The sequence below is a fragment of the Trematomus bernacchii genome, unplaced genomic scaffold, assembly GCF_902827165.1.
Source record: "Trematomus bernacchii unplaced genomic scaffold, fTreBer1.1, whole genome shotgun sequence".
Taxonomy (NCBI): Eukaryota; Metazoa; Chordata; class Actinopteri; order Perciformes; family Nototheniidae; genus Trematomus; species Trematomus bernacchii.
The window spans coordinates 1,705,247-1,727,207 of NW_022987732.1; the positions used below are offsets into that span (position 1 = coordinate 1,705,247).

Sequence of the window (21,961 nt, forward strand, 5' to 3'; positions counted from 1 at the left end):
TCATTTACCAATGATGTTTCTGTGGGAACACTCTCTGCTGTTCACATGGCTAATGGCATGGCACATATATATCCACAAGACATCTATATTTTAGCCAGCGATCTGCAGGAATAAGAAAAATCCACTGACAAAAGGATCCTAGAGAGGGGAGTGTTATCATCCAAAGCTGTGTGTGTTTGGGTGGATTTGTGAAGGGTGTGCAAGGCTTTATCTTGGTGAAAACACCTTTAATATCCTAAGCTAAAAAGTGAATGAATATTGATTGGTATATTCATTTGTTCTCCTTTACATTTCATGCACTGTGTGGATGAGTTTCCCTTTTTAAAGAGGCTCTATTATGCTTGTTGGTGTTGTCCCTCTCCTGTAGTGCATGTAAATGGTCTACAAAGGCTAAAATCCTAGTTTTTCTCCATAGAGGGTTTCAAGATAAGCTGTGGAATTTCTGCCATTATGAACACGCTGCTGATCAATACAAATCCTCTGAATTGGCTTTTGTACCGTTCTTCAAAAATGACATAAAAACTCAATCCGTGCATCATTGATTTTCTGCCGCTCTGATGAAAATGTGCCTAAAATGGATACGCTTTCCTCCCTCCAACAGACGCACCCATCTTTCACTTTCTAGTCAATCAAAGGCTCATCCGGAGGCCTCCGTGCGACGGTTGAGTGATGAGATGGAGGAAAAAAAAACCTCTTCTATCCGAGCGGAGCGCCAAAACACGCCAACAGCCTTCCCACACGTCGTAGTGAACCAAATAAAAACAGACACGGGCTCAGATACTGCAAAAAGCACAAGCATAATGATCCGGTGTTCACGCTCGCATGCGTTCACGCCTCTTGTATAACAAACCAATTAGTTCCTTATATAACCTAAACACAAATCTTCATCTCACACAGACCTCCTGCAAAACACACGTCTTCCAGCACCCATGTATAAATAGGAACTTCTCTTGCAAACACATTGGGACACAAAACATGATGTGGTACATGGATTTCTTTGTCGAGACTCCTCTCCAGTCCTCAAGACAAACTCACTGCTCAGCTCCTGAGAGAAACACCAGATGTTTAAATTGGATGTGGTGAGAACACTGAACTCAGCTGGAGGGAGAGAAATCAGCTCAAAGAAATTAATTGCTTCAATTTCTTCAGCGCGCGTTAAAGCCGTCAACTGTCAGGTTTTGGGGATTTGCGTTAGCAATACCTGCTGCGAGGAGGCCTCTGAACGCACACACACACACCTGGTACACCATACAGTATAACACCCTTTTTGACTCACTACAAAACCTGGCTCAACACGTTTCTTTACGTTCCCTGAGGAAGGTGTAAGACATGATCGGATCAGACCAACGCCAGGCTGATGCTCAGTTTCCGTGTGAACGAAAGTGTGAGAGAAAACTAACTTTAAAGAAAGAAAATATATCTTTTAGCAGCCTGAGAGCAGATGGTGTTTGACACAACACAATAAATGTTGCGATCGTATCTACAGGAGTTTGTTTTCCTTGGTATGAACCACAGTGAAAGTTTTCTTAGGCTTATATCTGAGTGGTTTTAAGCAACGGTTCCAAAATAAGACATGGCTCTCCCTTTTAATTGGTGACAAAGCATTTGTATCATACCGCCATTCAAGTCAACACCAGCAGACGAATCACACAACAGATCGAATGTGTTGGTGGTGTAAGTCACTGCTAGCTCATTTCAGTCACTCCCTCTCCATCACCATCATAAAAAGAGTCTTTGTGAATCAGAGGGGACAACTTCATTCATTAAAAACATAAAAGCCATTTGAATTTAAAGAGCAGCGAGGAAATGAAAGTGATTAACGCTGGAGTGTGATTGTAGCGTGTCCGCTTCAATCTATTGATTTAAACACACATTTTACTCCACTATGTTCTCAGGATTTGGCTTAAAATGTAAACTAAATCGTAATGCTATGAACTTCTGGTGCGAGGGCGGACGTATTCCTTCACTGCCATCAACATAGAGTTTATCCCACAACACTTCACTATTTAAGCCAGCAGGAAATAAGGAAAAAATACGTTAGAAAATGAAGCTCGAAATGGATTTGTTCAAGGCATCCAAAGCTGTGTTTTGTGAAGTTTTGCGTGGATCTTTGAAGGGTGTTCAAGGAGTGCAGTTTCATCTTGCATTCGTTCAATTCTCATAGACATAGTTGATCTCAATTAACATTTTAATCAAGTTAACTCTCAGGATTTGGCTTAAAACTGCCATGTAATCTTATTGCTACGAATTTGGCTGACACATTCCTTCAGTGCCATCAACACACGAGAGTTTATTCCACAACACACGAGTGTTTTAGCCAGCGTTCTGTACCTAGAGATCCATGTGTTCAAAGCATCCAGAGTGTGTTGTTGTGTGGAATTTTCTTTCATTGCATCCTTTTCAATTCACATAGATGTATTTTATCTCAATAAACACTTTATTCAAGCATATTCTTTAGGTTGCATCTCACTTCGGTTAAATGGATTCCTTGCGTCCCTCACTTGCGTAGTTTCCCTGCAACTAGTCCCTCCCACCAGGGAAGCATGGAGAGACGCAAGGAAACCACGAGAAGCAGGGAAATGAGTTTTAAGAGCAATGGGACGTCCTTTCCTCCGGAGCGTCACGGTGAAGCGACGTCCGTTTGTGATGACGCCGCACAGCTGATCGTCTGACAGCAGCCAGATCAGTGCATGCGCTGCATCGTCCAATCAGTGAGCGATACACAGTAAGGGGGCGGGGCGAGTGTCTGAGGATTTCACCGGAGGATGGTCTGGTAGTTCCTCGATTATCGCTCCTCCGTTATCACTCCTCGGTCCTCCGGCAAAAATAATGCCACTGGGACGGCACTCAGACAAATCAACTTCCGGTGATACCGAGCCCGAGGAGCGAGGAAATGAAAAATAACCGAAGTGAGACGCACCCCCTGCATTAGGCTTAAACAAATCTTAACTCTACGATCTTCTCATGCACCAGCCGACATTTTCCTTCCCTGCCATCAACGTAGTGATGGACGTTTATTTATTTCAGCTCGTAAAACCAAGTGCTGTGAAATGCAAAAGTGCCCATGCATAATGTGGACCTACTCACACATCAACAATGCAGAAGACATTTTTGGAGCAGTGTGTGTTGAAGTGAACCAAAAGCATGTAAACAGAGATTTGTTAACTAGTAGGATGACGGGTCACCTTTACGTTTGAAAAACCATGCCAGACTTTTGGCACTCTTCACGATAATTGACCTTCTCTGGTGTTGAAACACATGGATAAACAGTTTGAACACGAGCATCAGATGACAAGTCATTTGTTCTGCTCGGCTTTCCAAACACAAGGAACTGCTGACTGTCAGATATCAACATCTGTCTGCTTTCCCCCCCCCCCCAAAAAAAACCCCTCAATAACACACTGACGGAGAAAATGCTACCATGCGAGTGGCTTGTTCTCACTCGGCCAAACAAAACAAACCGGATGTCTTTCCACATGGTTTGGTATTTTTAGTTTGATCATTATTTGTATCTCTGGCATTGATAATAAAACAGCTTTGCACTTAGAGACACAATGTTGATTTCATTCAGCGAATCACAGGAAAAATATGGTCGCTTTCATTTGAATGGATGCAGTGTTGACTCGAGCCTTAACAACACGCCGCACAGATGCATTCCCTAAAGGTGAGTATCCGCACAACAAATGAGCACCTGCAGAGTCCAGCAGCAACATAATGACTTCACAAGTATCCTGCGTGACTTCCTGAAGAATTGCATGAACACGGATTTGTATTCATTTCAATCTAAAAACATGAAAGTGGATAGAATTTTTTTTTTTTTGCTGATTTGCAGAATACAATTCAGTTTCCTCATGAACAAAACATGATAATGATCACCTTATTAAAGCAGGACGAGATACAAAGAGCTTTGCAAAACGTGTGGAATCCAGAACTTAAGCCCACAACTAACAGACAAGGCAAAAAGAGGGTACTCCACTATGCTGTGAGTGAGCGCTCATTTATAGTCAAATTCAGTGGGTGTCAGTTCAGAGTTACTCACATCCAGATCTCTCTGCAACAATTCTAATCATAGGTCTTAAAGTGTGTTATCATCATGTCCTCGACCTCTTAAGCTTCACATAATGTCTAGTATTGTAGGTTTCACTGAAGGGTAAGAGACCCTATTATGCTGTTTGGGGGTTTTCCTTTCCTGTAGTGTGTTATAGAGGTTGTGGAAATGGTCTGCAAAGACTACAATCCATGTGTTCACTCCAGAGGAAGTTTCTCGGGACATCTCTAAGCCGCTGACCAATCACAACAGAGCTAACCAATCAGAGCAGATTCGGGCTCTGGTTTCAGACAGAGGGTGAAAAGAGTTGCTGCAGCACAGGCAGTATGAGAAAAATAAAGAGCTTTTTGAACATTAAAGCATGGAGACATGTCACGGTAGAGACACTAAATACACATATGAATGAAAGCCTTTTGAAACACGACTCAACTCTGCAGAAAAGCTGAATTTGTGTCACTTTAGTGTGTAAATTATTCTATTTTTGTCACTCGACACATCTGAGGTTTTGTGCCTTGACTAACTTGAATCTAAACCTTAATAATATATATCCTACGTACTTTAAAATAAGTGAGATCATGGCTGATAATGGCTTCCATCAAACGTACTATTACTCCCGTTTTTGGCATTTAAAAAACGATATATGTCTTCAAGGTCTTCAGGGACAAACAGAGAGGGGAGGAACGTTTTAAAAGGGAAAAACTAACTTTGCTGGATTTGTTCCTTTTGGATTTGTTGGCAAATACAAAAATCAAGGATATTGCCAGTCATATCCTCTGAGCTGTGTCACCTGCACCACACAGCTGATCCCGCTCCATGATCCTTATTCATCCTCTGTCCTTGGCTGTCTCTTGTTTTGGCTTTGTCAACAGTGATTATGTCAAATGCATTATGGATGACACGTAGACTAAAACACCCGGAGACAGAGAGACGTTGAGCCGTCTGGCCACACAATCTTTCAGTGTGCGAGGCGAAGACAGAGGAAGAGAGAGGGGCTGCGGATCCTCTCTCTTCAGTCAGAAATCAAGTCATTATAATGTATGCCACCTCAGAAATAGTACCGGAGGATGGAAAGAGAGCGATGGTGCATGAAAGAGGGATGGGAGAGAGGAGGAGGACTTCTGAGATGCTTGAATTGAACTGTTGAAACAACTTCAAACATTCATCTGCTACTCAGTAGTATGTATCTAATACCTAATATATATATATCATTCCAATAACTTGTATATAGACTCGTACTGCACTATTCCACATCATCACTTTATTTTATTTTATAACTATTATTCTTTTTGTATTGCTCTTGCTCTTATTGTTATTATGTTATTATGTTGCACTGTTGGAGAAGCCTGTGACATAAGATTTTCAACTACATAATTACTCTGTAGCTATGTCAGATTGACAATAAAGAACCTTGAACCTTGAACCTTGATAAGAAACTCTTTCTGCTGCCTGATTCACATCTGATCATCCTTCTCGGTCCCATCACCCTCATGTCTCCTCTTTCAATATAATATATATAAAGATATCAGTCGATGCAGTTTTCTGATACTGTTGCTTTAAGGCCTCACAGACAGGCCGAGCAGAGACTTGAGTAGAAAACAAACGAAATGAGAAACAGATGTTCTGCACTCTGGACTAATAAAACTCTCCTGTCGTTTCCTTTACTCCTGCCTCCTCGAGTCCCTCTCTTTTTATATGTGTGTCTTAGCTCCCTTCTCTATCCAGGTTTTTTCTCTTTGCTCCCTCTCCTCTTGTTTCTTTTGTTCCGTTATGTGTCTCTCTCTCCGTCTGGCAGGGGGCTTACAGTCGAGTCTGGACGGGATATTTTGTCCGATCTCTCCCACGTTCAGGTCCATTGGTTTCCAGCTAAACACCGACTCATAAATCAAAGCTCAGCAGCAGCAGCTCGGAGCAGCGTGAAGCCACATCGGCACTTCCTCTCTCTCTCCGTCACAGAAACATCTCACTGTACTTGTGAGGACCTTCCAGGCTAAACCTCAAACCACAGAGCTAACCCTAATCTTAATTACACCCTGATCCTTAGCTCAATTCAAATCCTCAACTTCCTCCTTAATGTCACAACAAAATGAGAAACGACTTTTTCTTCTCGCGTGCCAATTCTTTCCTGACGTATTTTTAATAAACCAAAACATATTTTCTGTTCAAATCTAATTACTTTTACATTCTGAAAAGCAGTGCTTCTTAATGATAATCTCTGTGTGCACCAGGAGGCAAAAACAAAAGCTCCCACCCATAAAACTATCTCAAGACCTGAAGTATCCCACTGGTAGATATCCTGCGTGTTTTTGAACTAATTAAATTACCTCTTTGTTCAATATATTCCAGACACAAAAAAACGTTCTTCAAAGTAAAAGAGAGATCAGTGTGAGGACACTGTTCCCGGGCAAGAAACACACATGCACAAAACCGCCTTTTTTGTTTTTCTCTTTGGGCTTTTCATCATTGGACTAAAGAAGTTGTATCAAACTTCTTGTTCTTCTTCCAACACTCTGCAAGACGCTAATAAGCCTATTTCCCAAATGATGTGAATGTTGTTTCAGGAGTAAATGATGAAGCATCGTGTTCAAGAGGTTAAACACACATCCTGCCAACATGTTAAGAAACATCCCAGTCGTAGGCTTGAAAATTGTCAACCGAAAGTTTGTCAATTCCTCAGCAAGGAGATAGTGTTCAAAGAAAGATCAAAATGTCCATGGATACTTTCCAAACATTGCCAAAGACCTCCTGAAACCTATGAAGCTCCTCCAGGAAAGTGACATTGCTCGGGACATTCTGAGCACATGAATGAGCAGAGAAATGGTACTCCAGGTTTGAGGAGTTTCAATGCGTCTCGATGTTTCCCTTTCTTTGGGTCACCACTGCATAAGCTGGGTGTGATGCGAATTCAAGCTAAACACTTTAACTTCATCTAATATACAAAGACACAGTTCAGGTTTACACGAGTTTCTGATCAAATATATTGTCAATGCTGCCTATTTATTCATTTATGCTGATAGTTGGATGGAAAGTAAAATACAACGTGTATTTTACAGGTTATATGAGCCTTAAAGTGGACCTATCATGCTATATTTGAATAATATAGTGTAGGACCATACCTATATAAGGCATATTTATACTTTTTTTTTTTCAAAATACCAAACAGATCATGCATTTTAGCCATGCCTCATTTTGCTCAATTTGAAAAATGTTAGCTCTGTTTTTGCAAGGGCTGATTCTGTGAGAACAGCACCATCTACAGGCCTGGCATATGTACTACAGCGTCTCCAGCGCTTTCGAACGGCAATGGCCGTGGCTGTCTCCTCCTGATTGGTGGAGTTGGCCCAATAGCCGTAGCGCCACTGTCCTGATGTCAGGACAGTGTTCAAATCTGGATCAGTTTTTATCAGATCCGTTGCAGCCCCTTTTTTAGAGATTTGGGTATGGAGGAAAATAGAGAGGGTTGTGTTTTCTGACACTTGGTGAGTTCCCTGGAACACCGGGGACACATATTCATGTATAAAAGACGTACAAAAGTGCATTTTGCATGATAGGTCCCCTTTAAGTTAGGTTAGCTTAGCATAAATGCTGGAAGCAGCTAACGTAGCTCTAAATAAATAAATACGTCTGTAACAAGCACCCCTAAAGCTCAATTAATAACATCTTATATACTATACAACAACCGAAGAGTACAACATGCAACTTTTATTTGTATTTTACTCTCTTGGCTCTTTGATGACTGTTTTTAAATGTATGTACATGTCCTTTTATACTTTGTTTCTGCTTCACTATATCTTGATGCACTTTGAATTGCCTTTTACTGAAATGTGCTTTATAAATAAGCTTGCCTTACAACTGTAGGTTTTACAGTGGTTGGTACATGATCATTTCTTTGCCTGGGACTTCCTTTTTGTCAACGTGAGATTGCTAGATACCCAGATGCTTCCAGACTTTATGCTAAGATAAGCTAACCAGCTGATTGAAACAGCTGGTTATAAGGCTCCAGTAAAGTATCTGTGCCTGGCAAAGAGTCGAGCAGCTTTGAAATCAAAATCCCCAAAACGTCAGGGGACTCGGAACGGTGTTTGATTTCAGTAAGATTACCTACAAAATGCCGCTCTGAAAGACACAGCCATGAGAGGGGCAAACAGAAACATGCATCTACAACCCAAATGAAATCCTATTAGCCTCTGTCCGTGAGAGGGCAGGCAGAGTAATGCGTCTGGGAGGCCATGCAGAGGATATGCAATAATTCCTGCTCTGCACATTTTCTGCCGTCAAAATAATCTATTGGAAGCCAGTCAACAGTGGAAGTGGTGCTCTGTGTGTGTGTGTGTGTGTGTGTGTGTGTGTGTGTGTGTGTGTGTGTGTGTGTGTGTGTGAGATGGAGGGGGAAAGTGAGTGTAGCGGTATGTCAGTCTACAGAAAACTCCACACAAACAAAGTTTACAACCATCGCACATGGAGGTAAGAGGGAAAACACCCAGCACAGGTTGTACATCAACCACACAGCGACATGCAAAGTCCTCCACAGGAACGTAGGAGGAGGAAATAGTCCCTTTAACAGCCTGTACTGCATCCATCTACCTGTCTGTCCGTCCATCCATCTGTCCGTCCAACAACACATCCATCTTTCTTTTTCATTTCGCCAGACACACCAAAGCGTGATGGCAACACACTTTTTATTTTATGACAGTGAGTGTGTGGGAGAGAAAACTCCCTCTGAAACACAGGGATGTTTGCCTTTGCAGACCATTGGCATGCACTAAAACCTATAGAACACACTAGCAGAAAGGGAAAACCCCAAAAAAGCATAATAGCAGTTTAAATTCAATGATTGAATTTACTTTTTGCATGACCTTCCTTTCTTTGTTATATTTAAATGTTCACTTTGTTCCATCATTGTCTGACTCCAGCAGCTCAGAGGTTGACCTGTAACCCAAATTAACTTTTTCCATAATGTCTCCTCCTTATCTACATCACGCACATGTCTTGCTCTGCTCCTTGGCTTGCCGAGTGAGGTAGTGAACTAAAATAGCAGCGATAGCGTCAGATTGCAGGCCAGACACGGCAGCTAATTAGCGGCTCGACTGCAGCATGAAAACACCGTCACTAATGTTAAGGTGGGTCAGTTAAGAGGCTGGATGGTGTGATAAACAACACTGATAAACAAACACAGATAAACAAACACTCTCTGCCCCTGTGCTAGATTTAACTTAGCCTTAAAAACAAACTCAACATATTGTGGTATTTGTTCAAGCTCCACTGAGCACTTTTATTTAAAAAAAGACGAATGTTAAGGTGGGTCGGTTTAAAATTGTTTTCTATCTGACATCAAGTCAAATTCCTCGTACGTGTCAACCTACCTGGTAATAAACCTGTTTCTGATTATGATGCTGATTGTTATGATATGTAGGCCCAATCCCAAACCAACCCCTACAGCCTCCCCCTACCCACTTTCACTCATTTTGCGCCCTTGCCTGAAGGGTCCCACACATCAAGTGTCGTTTTAAACCGAAAGTGAAGAGTGGGAGTGATTAACCCTTTAACAGTGCGTCTGCATCGGTCCTCCTGACTAACTACCTGTCCATAAGCAATGCTGTTAGTGTCCGTCATGAAACACGCTGTGTACAAGGAGATCTATGCAAACATTTACTAGTAAACTGCGAGATATTTATACACGGAAAACAACTTCCAAGTTAAATTGTATTTTCTTTAACATAGGGTAATATATACCCCTGTCAAGTCTAGATGCCGTTAACTGTGTGCATTTGATTGTAAAGTGTTGTATATTACAGGGACTGTTCCAACATTCAAGCACTTCATAAACATCAGATTTAAAAACGCAAAGATGTTTAAAAAATAAATAAACGCCACTTAAGATTTTTGTATTTTTATGGTAGTTATTATTTGTTGTATTGCTGATTTTAAACCATGATTACGACACGTTACGACATTTCCTGGATCTTCTGGAGAGAGGGGAGTTTGAACCAAAGCTTGCTGCTGTATTTACACTCTCCAGCTTTCAGAAGGGAGCCTCGTTCAGCTGTGATTGTGATATAAGACGTAGTTAATAATAATAATAATAAATTCAATTTATAAAGCACCTTTCATTGCTAACAGCAATCCCAAGGTTCAACCGTCTAGGAACGGGAGGGTGTAGAGGTTGGGACGTTTTCAACACCACTGACTCCTTTTTCTTGTAAGCATAAGTGCGTTTAAATTGTGACTCTATGCCGCTTAGCTTTCAATCAAATAAGTAGATTTTCTTCTGCTAACAGGAATACTTTTTTGATTTCAATTGGTCTTTGATTTTTCTAATTTCTCCTCCTCTTCCAGTTTTCTCAAGCCCTCACTCTGACATCCTGTGGTGCATACACTCTGAAAACCAATAACATGGAGGGTTTTATTTTAATATGCGTAATACACGTGGGCCACTTGTGGATAAACATAATTGGATACATGGTTCTGGTCTCAAGAGGGAACAGCAGAGTGTTTTAGTTAAAACTGCTGGTCTGGTATTCATCATGTTGTTGTTGCTCACTTCTCTGATTTCAGATTAAGTATTGATTATCACGAGTACATCGCCGCAGAGGTGCATGCTGGTCCGGTTGATGTGCACGTCGCTGAACAATCGAGGAGATCGGAAAATGATTGCTTCTGCGGCTGCTCGGCCACACGTTATTGACTAAGTTACAAATGTGTCCGCTGTGAGTGAGAGAACTAATCATGTCTTTATATAGCTCTGTGCGCCCGTGTGATTTCAGAGCAGAACACCAGGGTGGCTGAACTCGCTAATTAGTCTGACTTTTGTCCGGAGAAGAATTCAAGTCCAGGCCTCCTGCTGGAGTGTTTGATTAGAAAGCAAATCTGCTCCATTCAGTCCAGCGGAGGTCTGTGATTGGAGACCCATTAACCTTCTGTTAAAGGGGCAATCCACACTGAATCACATCAGGCAGAAAAGGCCTGCTGAACTGTTAATGAAAGTTTGAAGCTCGCTGCACTTCAGACCACAACCCAGCGAGTGAAGTAAAAGCATGTGATAAAAAACTAGCAGCCACATCAGATAACATTTCCACCTATTATTCGCCAGTGCAATGATAGTATCCTGTGTATATTTTACTGTATGTTCTCTCCAACTGTCCTTTGAAACTACCTGTAGGATGTTCCAGTTGTGCTCCCTTCCAACAATGGGAATATTCTGCATGTATTGAGCATTATTTCATTCATATTTTATACATCCGTTATCTTTAAACACTCCACATCTCCACAAGAATGCAAAATAAAGTTTTGGGGGAGTTTGTGTTGACAGACTGAGTAAACTGGGACTGTAGCTGTCAGCTGTCAGACACACTTTCTGACTTGATTCACCTTTCACTGAGCCCTAAAAACATTCAGCATATTCTTCTGTTGCAGAGTTTTTCTACCTGATACACCGAGCTCTTTCACTTTGAAAGAGCAGCAGGAGAAACGGTGGCTGCATATTGTCCCCAGTGCAACGTGTACACAAATGCAAAGAACACCTGAAATAAACTACAGTTCAGCTACAAGCCACCGACACAGCTCTTTGGACCATGTGTGACAGTTTAAAATAAAGGGTATAGCAATGTATGTAATTGAGATAAATTGCAATTATTTTTGTAGCTTTCTCATAACTTTAAATCATCCTTAAAACAGACAATCCATTATTTGAGCATGCACTTAAGAGGAAGATAGGGACAGCACTGCAGCTTTCACAGAATGCACTCACACTGCACCCTATAATAAGTACAAATTGTGCCATTAGTGACTCATTCTGCGTGTGTGCGTGTGGGCGTGTGTGTGAGAGAGACTTACTTGAATCCAGGTGAGACGGTGGCACAGCTTCCTGACTTAAGCCAAACGCAGTAAGGGTCCCGCGAAGACAGACAGCTTCTGCACGAGAGACAGACAGACACACAGTCAGTGATGGAGGTAATTGCGGAGATTAGTGTGTGTGTGTGTGTGTGTGTGTGTGTGTGTGTGTGTGTGTGTGTGTGTGTGTGTGTGTGTGTGTGTGTGTGTGTGTGTGTGTGTGTGTGTGTGTGTGTAGTTTCTTCCAAAGCCATTAGATTGAACATGTGGCAGAGACAGAAGTCACAGAAACACCCCCACTCATTAAATCGGAGATAAAATTGCTGCAGTTTCATTTTCATTAGGCGTGATGAAAATAGTTATCATTCAGCATCTCCGAGTGTCAAAACAAAAGCGTTATTATGGCAGCATAAATCTTTACATCTTAGCCGTGACTCTTCATGCAACTCCAGTCCTTTTGTTCTCATGCTAATTAATGGATTTGTTTACAGAGTGTGCTGATCTAAAAACAGTACAGCTACATCTTGGGATCAATGGATGGGAACACATGGTTGGCTTTTTATAACGTGAACCACACAGTGTCCGCTCAGCAGTGCCTTTATGTGTGAATACAAAATGCAATTCGTTGTTTTTTTCATTGACAATACATCTCCCAATCATACGGTCTTCTTCAGAACAAATGCAGACGATCACAAAAGAGATTAGTTTTCTTTATACTGAGGACTTTTCGTTTTCCGACTGAATGCAAATACCTTGTTTTGTATAGAAATAATGTACAATTTGTGAACGACAAAAGACTTCTTCAGTATTTAACCACCTATTTTCTTGTCTAGCTTCTTTGTTGAGACCTTCTCCAGCAGAGAGGGCAACAGTACACACATCCTTTACTCAAGTAGAAGTACAGATACTCGTGTTTAAAAATACTCTGGTAAAAGTAGAAGTACTGACTAACCTTCTTTACTCAAGTAAAAGTAAAGAGGGCTTTGAAATGTACTTAAGTAAAAAGTACCCATAACTAGCAGCTGTTTTAAAGAGTACCTGACCTCCCTTTATATTAATAGAACAATAATGTCATTGTTAGCTAATGAATGTTTCCATGCTGAACAACGGCAACATGACAACGTTTTCATTGGTCCCTCTTCTTTAGAGAAGACCAGGAAATGATGGATACACGGATCGTGTTCAAATCAATAGGCACGCAATGACTCTAAATAATAATGATCACGCCACCAAACACACATTCAAACTAAAGGAACCAGCCTGTTTGGAAAATGAGAGAAGTAGAAAGTACAGGTATTTGAGTTCAACATGTAAGAAGTAGAAAGTACAGGTATTTGAGTTCAAAATGTAAGAAGTAGAAAGTACAGGTATTTGTGTTCAAAATGTAAGAAGTAGAAAGTACAGGTATTTGTGTTCAACATGTAAGAAGTAGAAAGTACAGGTATTTGTGTTCAAAATGTAAGAAGTAGAAAGTACAGGTATTTGTGTTCAACATGTAAGAAGTAGAAAGTACAGGTATTTGTGTTCAAAATGTAAGAAGTAGAAAGTTCAGGTATTTGTGTTCAAAATGTAAGAAGTAGAAAGTACAGGTATTTGTGTTCAACATGTAAGAAGTAGAAAGTACAGGTATTAGTGTTCAACATGTGAGAAGTAGAAAGTACAGGTATTTGGGTTCAACATGTAAGAAGTAGAAAGTACAGGTATTTGGGTTCAACATGTAAGAAGTAGAAAGTACAGGTATTTGTGTTCAAAATGTAAGAAGTAGAAAGTACAGGTATTAGTGTTCAACATGTGAGAAGTAGAAAGTACAGGTATTTGTGTTCAAAATGTAAGAAGTAAAAGTTAAAAGTCGTCAGAAAAATAAGTCGTGGAGTAAAGTACTGATACCAGAACAATGTAAGTACAGTAACGGAGTATTTGTACTCCCCTACTTCCATCCTCTGTTCTCCAGTGAGTCCGTGTTATTCCCGGGATGTGAGCTAAGCGACAGCTGGAAGTTATGATCCGCGGCCTCGGTAGCTGGATGAATCCCTTCTCCCCTCGGCAGCTAATGGATGTTCCCGACACACCGTGGCCGCAGGCGAAACAAACGCACCTATCTGTTCATCATAGCATGACAGAATATGAGAGGCCTGAAGTTTAAAAGAGGGACGAGGGACACGCACAGACTCATGTCGTATATAAACTGCAAATATGAGAACAGCGAACAAATGATTCTGTCTGTCCCTGAAACCACAGCCGGACACGCCTGGCCTATTTTCCCATAGTGCTTCAGTGCGGAGCCTTTTCTCCCTGTCATGTAACTGCAGAGGACAGAGGTGATGGAGAGGAGAGAAGGCATGGGGAGAGGGAGAAGCATGTAGACCTTATGGCTAGTGTATGAATAATGTATTGAAGCTATGCAGTGTCACACACACGATGGCGAGATACATTTGAACACCTCCAGGTGCTCTGTCACACTGCGATGCTGTGACAGACAGAAAGTAGTGTCTGCTGATCAAAGGAGAGTTTGTGTTTCACTCTGAAGTTTGGATTTCCATTTCTCATGCATGCTGAGAGGTGTCGATACTGAGCGACGGGAGTTAGTTGAAGAAATATGAGCAATATTCAGAGTGTGAACCCAACAGAAACTCCAGTCACTGCTGTAGTTCAGGAGTATGATTAGAATAACGTATCATAACGCTTTCAGTATGTGTTTGTAGGTATTCACTTAACTCATTGTATTCATAGTATTTGGGCAGGTTAAGGGACACTGACACCTTGTGAAAATAGATCAGGGCTTTAACTCGGAATAATGACGACTTCACTAGGATACTTATCATCTAAAAATCAACCGGGGCTTGCAGACGCCTCACAGGATATTCACTGAGCTGTTGTTGAGTTAAACAAACACCTCTTGACAGTCTAGACAAAAAACAAACTTTATGATCTTCACTAAATCTGTATGAGCTGCAGACTTGTTTGCATTATTACAGAGACGGTCTTCTTTACAGAAACAACAGCATGAATTGTTTGTGGAAATGCCTGAAAAGACTTGTTTACTTACTAACTTTGATGTCTTCTTGACAAGTGCTCTGAATCACGTGTTTCGTTTAATTTGTGTAACCTCTGTGTTAATGAGTTACATATCTCTATGGCATCTCCAGATACGGTGTTTTGTTATTGGTTTTCTCTACATTTCCATGAACACTAATTGAAAAGGATAATTAAAAACATATAGTGTGTGCAGAGGGCTTTGAGGACGCATCCATTTATTCTGCAGGTGTAGGACGGGGGAAGCGACTCTCTGTTGATTTCCCTTCAGTCTGAAGGGGCGAACACACTGAAGAGCTCTCAGTGGGATTCCTCTGTGATGTTTACAGGCTGAAGGTGAAGATGGTGTGACACCTGCACTCACTTTAGATACTTGTAAATACTTTTAGATATTTGAAACAGGCCACAGGAGTCCTCATTAAAACATCTGTGACTGTCGTGAAGGTTTGACATGACCACCAGCGCTCTGCGGATGTTTTTCAGAATTTTTTATTTTTGTTTACTTTCACCTCTGATGGCGTTATTCAGCGATACTCATCTCTAAAAGGGGCTTCAGATTGGCAGCAGGGAAACATCACTGTTGTTTGTTGTCAGTCTATTGTCACTGCATACTTTGTACTCATTATGTCGCTGCTGCTGCTGCTGGGTGAAAAATATAGTTAACTCCAGTGATATTTCACAATTATAAAGAGGCAGGACGAGGGCCAATCGGATCACGCTGCTCATTTCAGGGTGCAGTGAGTTAAACGTGAGGCAGAGGGGCTGACAGCAGATCAGTGGAAGAGTTTATATCAACAAGTCTGACATGTGAGGCTCTCAAAGTGGAGGGAAAGTACATTATGTTGTGATTCTGCTGGGCTTGTGACTAATGGCTACTGATAATGGTTAATGCAGACTGCCCTGAATGGAGGAAGTAAACAGATGGAAGTACAACCAGCATGTTATTCACTCAATCAGAAAACAGACATAGAGGTAAGTAGGGGCAGGCGATTGACGTAGCTGCAGACTGCTAACATGAGGCTGGAACAACGTTTCTCAGAATAAAGTCATTCATGGCGTGAGAGACCTCTTAAAGGTACAGTACACACCACCAAGAGTCAAAACGTTTTCCATCTTTGATCAACACCTCTTAGGGAAAACCCTTCTTTAAAAGGAGTAAATAACTAATAATATAATTGTCTTGATGAAGTTAATACGATCAATTCATATCGCAAAACAGAGAATAGTAAATGTGATATTTTTCTAAGAACGGTCACTGTTAAAACTGTTCATATAAAAGGAAATATCCACTGGAGTAGAAAATCCCTGGATCTACAGACTCTCAGGGTTCGGGGGCCTCTTTTGCCCTTTTATTGTATTTCATTATTAAAACTCCCATTTCCTACAGTTCCTCTCCGCCGCTGAAACCTAATATTGGCAGCGGGGCCGCGAGTGATGGTGCAGGCTACAGTGAGGGAGGGAGAAACACAACCGAGACGGAGAGAAAATGGAGGCAGACGGATTCATTGGAGTGGTAAAGGAGGATATGGAGCTGAAACCTGACCCCCCGCCCACTGCTGAGGGGGCCCCTAATCCCAGGATGAGGTGCACTGAGGCTCTAGTCTCTAGGAAGGATTTTAGGGATGTATTCGGTCCGTGCGCTCAAGTAGGACTGGCCCTATCTGTTATTCTTCTTTCCCTCTTCTCCATCGCTCAGAAAAGAAACTCAGCAGCCACCATTGCTGGCTCCCAGCCAATCAGCTGGATCCAATTTATGACTAAACGATGTTGAGAGCTTCTCCAGGCCTTTGCAATGAGGGCTTAGCATGCTATGGGGGTAAATGTATTCCCTGGTGAAGCCGGGGAGAAATCCTTCCTCTGGGTTGAGAGGGTTTGAGGGGAAAAAAGGGGGGAGATACAAGGGGGCCAACATTCCTCACTGCCCCAAAAATAGATCGCAAAGCTGGGGAGCGAGTACATCAAGTAAAACAACGCCTGACAAAACAAAAGGCTACACACAAAGAGAGTTCTGCTCATAAAGTGTAGCTAAAAGCACCGACAGATCCTTGACAGCAGCACTTTAAAGGTTCTGTTTTGTATCATTTACAGAGTTCACTCCACACACCGACCTATGGCCACTGTGTTTATGGGGTGATAAGTTGACGATGAAATGAGAAACCTGTTCCCAAAGACCGGGGTCAGGGGTCAGATACAAAAAAAAAAGTTCTCATGGAGAAAGATGATTTCTTTGCCATGTGTATCCGGGTTTCTAACCTTTGACATGTACATAAAAAAAAACTTTATTGGGTGCAGTGATGTGTCCTTATACACAAAATACTTTCATCCAAAGTCAGACTTAAACTGACATTAGAAGTCTAAGTCTAAGTCTAAGTCTAAGTCTACTACTACTACTACTACTACTACTACTACTACTACTACTACTACTACTACTACTACTACTACTACTACTACTACTACTACTACTACTACTACTACTACTACTACTACTACTACTACTACTACTACTACTACTACTACTACTACTACTACTACTACTACTACTACTACTACTACTACTACTACTACTACTACTACTACTACTACTACTACTACTACTACTACTACTACTACTACTACTACTACTACTACTACTACTACTACTACTACTACTACTACTACTAAATAAGAGGGAGGGTAGGGGAGTAATGTGATTACTAACCTGCTGCATGAATAAGCAAGTGTATGCACACATGATCACTGATTTCCTGTGTAACCTGATTTAAGAGGGAAAACACCTTCTGGCATTTGAGACGAAGGAGCCAGCTGTGTTAATGTGCAATAACACAATAATGTCTCATTTATTCTGCTTTAAAAAGTAATAGTGTTATTATTCGCTGCTACGTTTCAATAAATGAATAATGAATTTCTGATTCTGACTGTACCAGTTACTGCTAACTGTAAATCCTAAGGATAGGAAATGATTACCTTTCTAAAATGTCACACTAAAAGCACTCTTATTGCATCTTATGAATAGATGCGATCACATGCGTTCAAATCTTCAAGTTCAGGCAGGAATCAGCTTATAAAGAAACAGCCTTTCTTTCCATCCTGTATTTTCCTGCTGCTCAGTTTAATCTTACTCTCACTTACAGTACATGCCAACGACACTAATGACCTCTGAGTGCTTTCAGGGTAAAGTATAGGTAAAGTAAATAATAGCACACCATCTGCTATTTGGAACAGCTTTTGTCCAAAAGCCTCTAACAGCATGAGTAGCGGACACATTTCTTAAATTGGTATGTGCCGAGGAAATGGATTCTCCTTTTCTTGAGTTACCCGCAGTGTAAGTGTTCTTCCTGGTACACAGCGAGGACTCCTGGATTCTCAGGATTCAGACCCCTTTTGAAACGTTATAAAGTATTTGACATGTTTTGTTTGAGTGCTATTGCTCTTTGTTCACACCTGAACAATTTACAAAGGTCCTTTTTTCTCTATTGGTGAAAAAATGGCCCATTTAAATCGACCAATGTTATTACATGAAGACAAGTGCACTCTTATGTACCACTAGTGGTTTTAAAAAGGACCCCAACTGATGCATTTCTCCAGCTTATGATTAGTTTTATCTGTAGAGGAAATCTCCCAACTCAAGTTCTGGACTGCTTTTGAACTGACGCTTATCAGGGTCCATGTAAGATAACGAAAACCTCCTCCAGCTCTTCCTAGGGGATCCGAGACGTTCCCAGGCCACATGGTGGGTATAATACCTCCAGTGTGTTTATGGCATTGCCTCGGGGTCCCCTAAGTTACCTCAAGTAACTCCTTTTGTCCTTTTAGCAGAGGTTTTGCTTCTAGCTTCTTCACGAGTTCCTCCTGTTATCTCTAAAGGTGAGCCAGCCAAACTGTGGATCTCTAAGAGAGTTCATGACCTCAAGACCCCGATTCAGTGTGGATATTACGGTATCTCATGATGTGGTTTAGATTCTTCGGGACACAATTCAATTCAAAATGTGTTCAGTACATGAGGGTGCTAATTAGAGGATACACTCCAGTCCGGTATACGCTAATAAACGGGATGTGGCAAATCATGTCAAACGTTGTATATTAGAATCTCTACTCTTACAGTACATGTATGTTACCTTCTTCACCAAAAAAGTCCCTGTGTTTTTGTCTTTATTAGGATCCACATTAGCACTAGCTTTAGCATTGGCTATTCTACCTGGGGTCCACCCTCATTTACACACTATAGCCACATAAACACAAAAAACAAAACAACTCATCTCATGTAATTAATAATCAAGGATGGAAGTGAAACCAAGGACTATTTAACACATTAAGCCAAAAACCTGTTGATTATAAACCCAGGTGACAAACTTTCAGCCTGAAGTGGCAATCCACAGTTTTCCAGCAGACTCAGAGGTGTTCATTTGCTAATCAACTGACTGATTATTCAGCTAATTGTTTCTCCACACAGGTATAACACCCCCCCCCCCCCCCACTGTGTGTACAGGTGACTCACTTCTTGCAGGTGGTGTAGTCGGAGCAGCGGCTGAGCGGCACGCGGATCACGCAGCTGGAGAACGCCACGAACAAGGCGTGATGATCCCGGTCCAGCTCCAGACCCAGAACCCTCCGGTCCTCCCCCTGCACGTTACACCTAGAACACAGAATCAGGTCAGCATCAGGCATCTCTTACATTTAGTTACGTTTTTTTTTTTAAAGGTCTCCTATCATGCTAATTTTAGGCATATATTATGGGTATCAGATATATACAAATATTTAAAAAACATGTCTATGATGTGTTTTGCTCAAAATACCAAACAGATGATGCATTTTAGAGATCCTTCATAACTCTCTATTTCAGGCCTGTTAGAGAATGGCTGATTCTCTGCTGGCCCCGCCCCCTTTTGAGCACACTGATTAAATGCCATATCATGTTCCAAACCACTTCAAGGATTATTTCTGAAACAGTATGGAGCTCAAAGGCTTTCTCTCTTGCGGGTTTATCACAAGGTGAGTTCCTTTTTTTATTTCCTGCTTCTTCACAGACATGCTCTCTCCAGTACAGGTTAGCTCTGAGTGCTAGCGATGCTTGCTAATGTAAACAAAGACCATATTACGTCCAAAACACGTCGCGCAATGTTTCTGATAGCAACTTTCTGATAGTGCCGTGGGTCCACATTTCCGATATGAATTCATATCGGACGCAAATCTGGATCAGCTCCGTTGTACCCCCGTTTTTAGAGATGTTGGAAGGGAGGAAAAGAGAGAGGGTTTTATTTTCTGACACTTTGTGAGTTCCCTGGCTCATCGGGGACACACATTTATGTATAAAAGACATCAAAAAGTGCATTTTGCATGATAGGTCCCCTTTAAATCGGCACTGCAGACGACTGGCACGGTTTGAAAATGCTACAGAAAGCCGACTGTGAAACAAAACTCTATGCAGATAGACTCTTCAAGCTGTGCTGACAGAAAACAAAAGAAGACACGGAGAAAGAAGCGTCCCCTGCAGCTGAACAGGGTGATGCAAAGTGTTACAACACACCAACGAGTGGGTGGGCAGGGCGAGACACAGAGGAGAGACGGAGAGAGAAAGGAACAGAGAAAAAGATTAGAAGTGAAGGACAAATACTGAAACGAGCTGAAGCCTCACCAATTCGGAGGAGTTCGTAAAGTAGTAAAAAATATAGCTCACTTAGCAGAGTAATAGATCTTAATGTACTGGTGGCCTTTATTGAAATATATCACTACCGGGGGGGTTAGGCTACTGAAAGCCAATTAGAAATATGTCCGCAATTAATAGAGCATTGTGCGTACGAAATTTAGTCACATTGGAGCATCTTTAAGACTACTGGCCTGACATTCAATAGTTCAATGGCAACTTTCAAGCCCTTTTACTGCAGATTTGTCAGTTTTGGGCCAAAACTTAGGATATACAAAATGTGGTATCCCAAGAGATAGCTCAGGGATATAATCCATCCATCCATCTTCTCCCGCTTATCCGTGGTCGGGTCGCGGGGGTAGCGGTTCCAGCAGAGAGCCCCAAACGTTCCTTTCCCTGGCCACATCAACCAGCTCTGACTGGGGGTCCCAAGGCGCTCCCAGGCCAACCAAGAGATATAATCCCTCCACCTGGTCCTAGGTCTACCCCTCGGTCTCCTCCCATCCTTACTAGGTGCCCGAACCACCTCAACCGGCTCCTTTCGACGCGAACGAGGAGAGGTTCAACTCCGAGTCCCTCCCGGATGACTGAACTTCTCACCTTATCTCTAAGGGAGACGCCAGCCACCCTGCGGAGAAAACCCATCTCGGCCGCTTGTATCCGCGATCTCGTTCTTTCGGTCACGACCCATCCTTCATGACCATAGGGTGAGGGTAGGAACGGAAATGGACCGGTAGACAGAGAGCTTTGCCTTCTGGCTCAGCTCTCTTTTCGTCACAGCGGTAAAGCGACTCTAGTACCGCTCCCGCTGCTCCGATGCTCCGGCCCATCTCACGCTCCATTGTTCCCTCACTCGAGAACAAGACCCCGAGATACTTGAACTCCTTCACTTGGGGTAAGGACTCATTCCCTACTTGGAGTAATTTGTACAAAAACAATAAGATCCTAGTATTTTCGAGCTAGGGCCCTGTTGAAATAATCTATATTATATGATCACGTGTTGTAAGTCATGCTAGTGAGTTTCATCAATTTAGTTTATTTAAAGAGACCATGAATGTGCACATGTCTGTCTACAGCGTGTTATTGAGCATAGGGTCTTGTAACATGTGATTGTAAAAGGTCCAAAGGTATAGTGCTGTGTAAACTAAAAAGAAGTGTATGAAACCTGTGAGATTCGGTTATTCTTTAGACAGACTTTTAGCGGACTTGACGCAAGTATTCTGGCTCTTATACTGTTGTACAACAATCATCATTCCTTCAATCAGCAGTGTGTCTGTGTTTCTATTTTGTTATATATTTGGTTAAATCTTGAGTGTCTAAGGTTTCGGGTTCCATGACAGGGCCCTAATAAAAGAAAAACAATTAAGAACGGCTTGAAGGGCTTTAAACAGGACCGACACAGAGAAATATCA

At 41.8% G+C, this 21,961-nt stretch overlaps 1 protein-coding gene across 4 annotated transcripts in view; it reads right to left on the reverse strand.

The window, feature by feature from the left end:
* The window catches only part of sema6e (sema domain, transmembrane domain (TM), and cytoplasmic domain, (semaphorin) 6E), a 180,398-nt gene that overhangs the window by 23,784 nt on the left and 134,653 nt on the right, over nucleotides 1-21,961 (reverse strand). For all 4 annotated transcript variants that reach the window (XM_034145698.1, XM_034145695.1, XM_034145696.1 and 1 more), the window contains 2 exons: nucleotides 19,404-19,541; nucleotides 11,879-11,956 (listed from right to left, as the gene is read on the reverse strand). In XM_034145698.1, the coding sequence (XP_034001589.1) occupies nucleotides 11,879-11,956; nucleotides 19,404-19,541 (216 nt within the window). The remainder of the gene's footprint in view (nucleotides 1-11,878; nucleotides 11,957-19,403; nucleotides 19,542-21,961) is intronic.